The 4,130-nt window shown below is 31.0% G+C and overlaps 1 protein-coding gene across 1 annotated transcript; it reads left to right on the forward strand.

Moving 5' to 3' along the window:
• The first annotated feature begins 701 nt into the window (after positions 1-701).
• Positions 702-3,915, forward strand: LOC124421290 (neprilysin-4-like). The gene has a single exon (XM_046956218.1). The coding sequence runs from the start codon at positions 1,007-1,009 to the stop codon at positions 3,410-3,412; it is 2,406 nt and encodes an 801-aa protein (XP_046812174.1). The 5' UTR covers positions 702-1,006; the 3' UTR covers positions 3,413-3,915.
• The last annotated feature ends 215 nt before the right edge of the window (positions 3,916-4,130 follow it).

Genomic DNA, 4,130 nt, shown 5'->3' on the forward strand with positions numbered 1-4,130 from the left:
TACTAACTTACTAACTTACTAACTTACTAACTTACTAACTTACTAACTTACTAACTTACTAACTTACTAACTTACTAACTTACTAACTTACTTACTTACTAACTTACTGACTTACTAACTTACTTACATACTAACTAACGGTATCTCTACTAAAATTCATAATAATGAACCAAATTTCATTGCATTTTATTGAAAAGCGAAACGTTGATTTGCCAATATAAAAGGGCTGAAGTGATCTAACTTTTGATAGTTTAATCAAAAACTCAAGAATTTAAGTCCCCATTTTTTCTTGAAATTTTTAACCTCAAATTATACAAACGTGGAAAAAAACCCATTTAAAACTCTGAAATATACATATAATCAAGAGATGATTTACTTTCAGTGTATTATGAGACAGTATTTTTACTGCTATAATGAGAGTGAAATTATAAAATAATTTACTCATGAGCAGCACTATCTTCTTATGCAGCAAGCAACAATAAATAAATTTACACACAACCAAACAAACACCACTACAAAAGGCAAAAGCCCACTGTGCATTAATTCAATAAATACAGAGTTAGCATACTAATACAACAACAAAAACAACGACAACAGCAACAACAACAACATGGCAAAAGCAACAGCAACAAAAATTCAAAAAATATCATATTCTTATTATATTTATTTTTTTTGTTGCTGCTGCTATTATTGTCATTTATTATTAATAAGACTTTATGGTGATGATGATGTTGTTGGAGGAATTATTAATCGCATCTATAAGAACGTTAAACGAATGTAGAGCGGTAGCACTCGTAACGGCAGCAGCACCAGCTGTAGAATAAACAAATAAAATAAGAAGAAGAAGAAGAAACAGCAGTATATGGATGGTATTTGTATTGTGTACTATATGCCCTTATTCGCTTGCACATCGGGCATAATGTGTTGCTTTGTATAACAATGTAGCTTTCAATGCTCTCAACCAGTAGATATTTTGCATTGATATCAATAAGTTGTATCAATTCAAATGGAATTTATAAAAATTCTATTTAATATTGCATTCACAGTGCTGCCGTTGCTACTACTACTGCTGCTACAAATACCAGCAGCGAGAGCAACAACGCGATCATCTACTGAAAATAATAATAATAATCATAATATTCAAAATGCCGAAACAACAACCATCGCAACAACAATAATAACAACAACGCCAACTACAACAGCAACAACAACAAATAATAATAAAAACAAAAACAATATATCAACAACAATATCAATAGGAGAACTGCGTAAACATGAGCAAATTATAGATAATTCTATAGATTTCACAGTTGATCCATGCGATGATTTCTATCAGTATGCCTGCGGTGAATGGAAGCAACAATTGTATCATCAGCATCATCATCATTATAATATTGCTGATCATACTGAAGACAAAAGTTCTGATGGTGAAGAACGTAAGGCAGAACAAACTGTAAAATATGATAATGATGATGATGATGCTCAAAGTGATAAATATGATCGGACTTTAGCTATGATCGATTATTTGGCAGACAAAGAGGTGTTAAAATACTTTAATAAGAGAAATATGACAAAGAATTTAAATACAACAACAACTGCAAGAACACAAGCAACAACAACAGCGCCAACAACAAAAGAGCCGGATTTTATAATAAAAGTGTATAAATATTATAAATCATGTATTGCCATACAACAGTATGAACCTATTAAGTATTTGGAATGGTTGGAGTTGAATGAACACGTTAAATGGCCTTCATTGATAAATACAACAACAACAGCAACGGCAACAACAGCTACAAACAGCGAAGAACATCAAACCAATAAACATGATCACAATGCTGACACAGAGGGTGAAGAGGATGATGAAATTGTAATGGACGCCGATGATGACGATGATGATGATGAAGTTGATGAAACTAAAACTGCTGATGAAATGAACGATGAAGCTGCTCAGGACTATGATTCCAGCTGGATTATAACGCTGGCCAAATTACGCAAATATGGCATGAATGGCATCTTCATAGAAGAAATCATCTACAATACAAAAAGCTTTCCCACCAAAATGCTATTAGGTTTCAATAAACCCACCAAAGAGGGAGGCTTTAAAAGCATGAAAAATGAACATTTAAAAATAATTTTAAATAATTTAAATTTAAAATTATCTGCTGACTCTTATAAAAAACTATGGTTGCAGGTGACCAAATTCGAATGGCAATTAACAAAACTCAATGACCTGAGCGATGAGCTGGGCACGACCATGATAACAATAGCGTATTTGCCCGTACCATGGTTAAGTGATTATTTGAAAGTAATATTCAATCAAACCAGACCATTGGACGCAAATATGCGCATCGTTATAACAAATGTAGCATATTTTATGGCTTTGGATGATTTGCTCAATGAATACGATGATAATTTTCTTAATCAATATTTACAAATGCGTTTTCTTTGGCATCTGTATCAGCAAGAACCGCAACACTTTCAACCATTGGAATGTATACAGCATATAAAGTCTTTTATACCTTTAGCCTTTGACTGGATATATGAGAAACAAAATGATTATTTAAAACCCGAAATACCCAAGATCAATGTTATGTTTAATAATCTAAGAAGACAATTCAATCTTACTTTGTACAACAATAGAAATAATTTTGATTCTGCCACCTTGGATCAGTTGGTCAAAAAATTAGAATCTATTCAACTATATGTGGGCTCGTTTGTGGACATTGATGGTTCGGAGTTTTTCTATGAAAATCGTAAGTTTTACTCTTCACTAAAATTATCATCGGCTGAGTATTACTTTAATCATTTGAAAATGTTAAAATTCAATTTTGAGGCTCTGCACTTTGGCATGCAGGGAGTAAGTACCCATTCTCGTTACTACGATATGCAGGAATACAATCGAGGTTTAAGTTCAGCTCCCTATTTCAACCAAAGGCTTAATACTTTAAATATACCTCTGTCTCTGCTTCGGCCTCCTTTGTATCACAAGGATTTTACTGACATATACAAATACAGCTCTTTGGGCTTCCTCATAGGCCAAACATTAATGTATGGCTTCAATTTAAATGGTCTAGCCAAAGAAGAACACACTACAAAACTAATGCAGCAAGTCAAATGTCTAGGATCTTGGCAGTCCACGGAATTCAATGATAAAATAGCCGATACTAGTGGCTTGCGTCTCAGTTATCACAGTTTTTTCCATTCGCATAATAACAATTTAATATCAAATCGTAAAAAATTTTTCCTCAATTATGCCCAAACATTTTGTGGCTCACACAACTCCGACGAGGCTCTAGGTCGAAGTCATGTTAACTATGCTTTGGCTCAGTTTGCCGAATTTGCCAAAACATTTGAGTGTTCACCTGATAGTCATATGAATCCACATGAGAAATGTTATTTATGGGACTAAATGTAATATTAATTTTAACAATAAATTTAAGTATTAATTTTAAACATTTTATTTGTAATTTATTTTAGTATTTTAATTAATTTTTTTATATACACACCAACAACCCCAAAAGCAAACTGTTTTAAATAAAATTTTAAGTTAATTAAAATCAAAAACGAATAACGTGATCATTAACTAATAACTAAAAGTTCAGAAAAATAGTTTTATTGTTTTAGAAATGTTGTTAGTAACTACATTAGTTAAGGACCTCCTATAGACTGCTATAATTAACAAAAGTAATAATATATTTTTATTGTAATATAAGTATATTTTTTTTTTTAAATATGCCAAAATCTAATCAAATTTTAATTGCCTGGAGTACATGTCACAAAAATCTTGCCTGCAGCTCTAGTAGTATTTCTTCGGTATATATTTTTTCAAAATTCTTTTTATATCGTGTAAATAGTTTTAAATAAATTTTATATAATATTTTTAATAAAATTATAAATTGTCGAAAAACCAAATTTATTTTCTTTTTATGTTTTTATTTAATTATAATTTTAATCCTTATTCATAAACATTTCTGTAAACTTTGATAAAGGTTTTCTAATAATAAGGCTGAAACATATAATAGAACTGAACTAGAACTAAACTAGAACTGAACTAGAACTGAACTAGAACTGAACTAGAACTGAACTAGAACTGAACTAGAAATGAACTAGAACTGAACTAGAACTGA

Source organism: Lucilia cuprina, chromosome 2 (genome assembly GCF_022045245.1).
Source record: "Lucilia cuprina isolate Lc7/37 chromosome 2, ASM2204524v1, whole genome shotgun sequence".
Classification (NCBI taxonomy): domain Eukaryota; kingdom Metazoa; phylum Arthropoda; class Insecta; order Diptera; family Calliphoridae; genus Lucilia; species Lucilia cuprina.

Bases quoted from the DNA above. Each gene is read 5' to 3' on its own strand.
- LOC124421290 (XM_046956218.1), top strand. From the start codon at position 1,007: ATGGAATTTATAAAAATTCTATTTAATATTGCATTCACAGTGCTGCCG.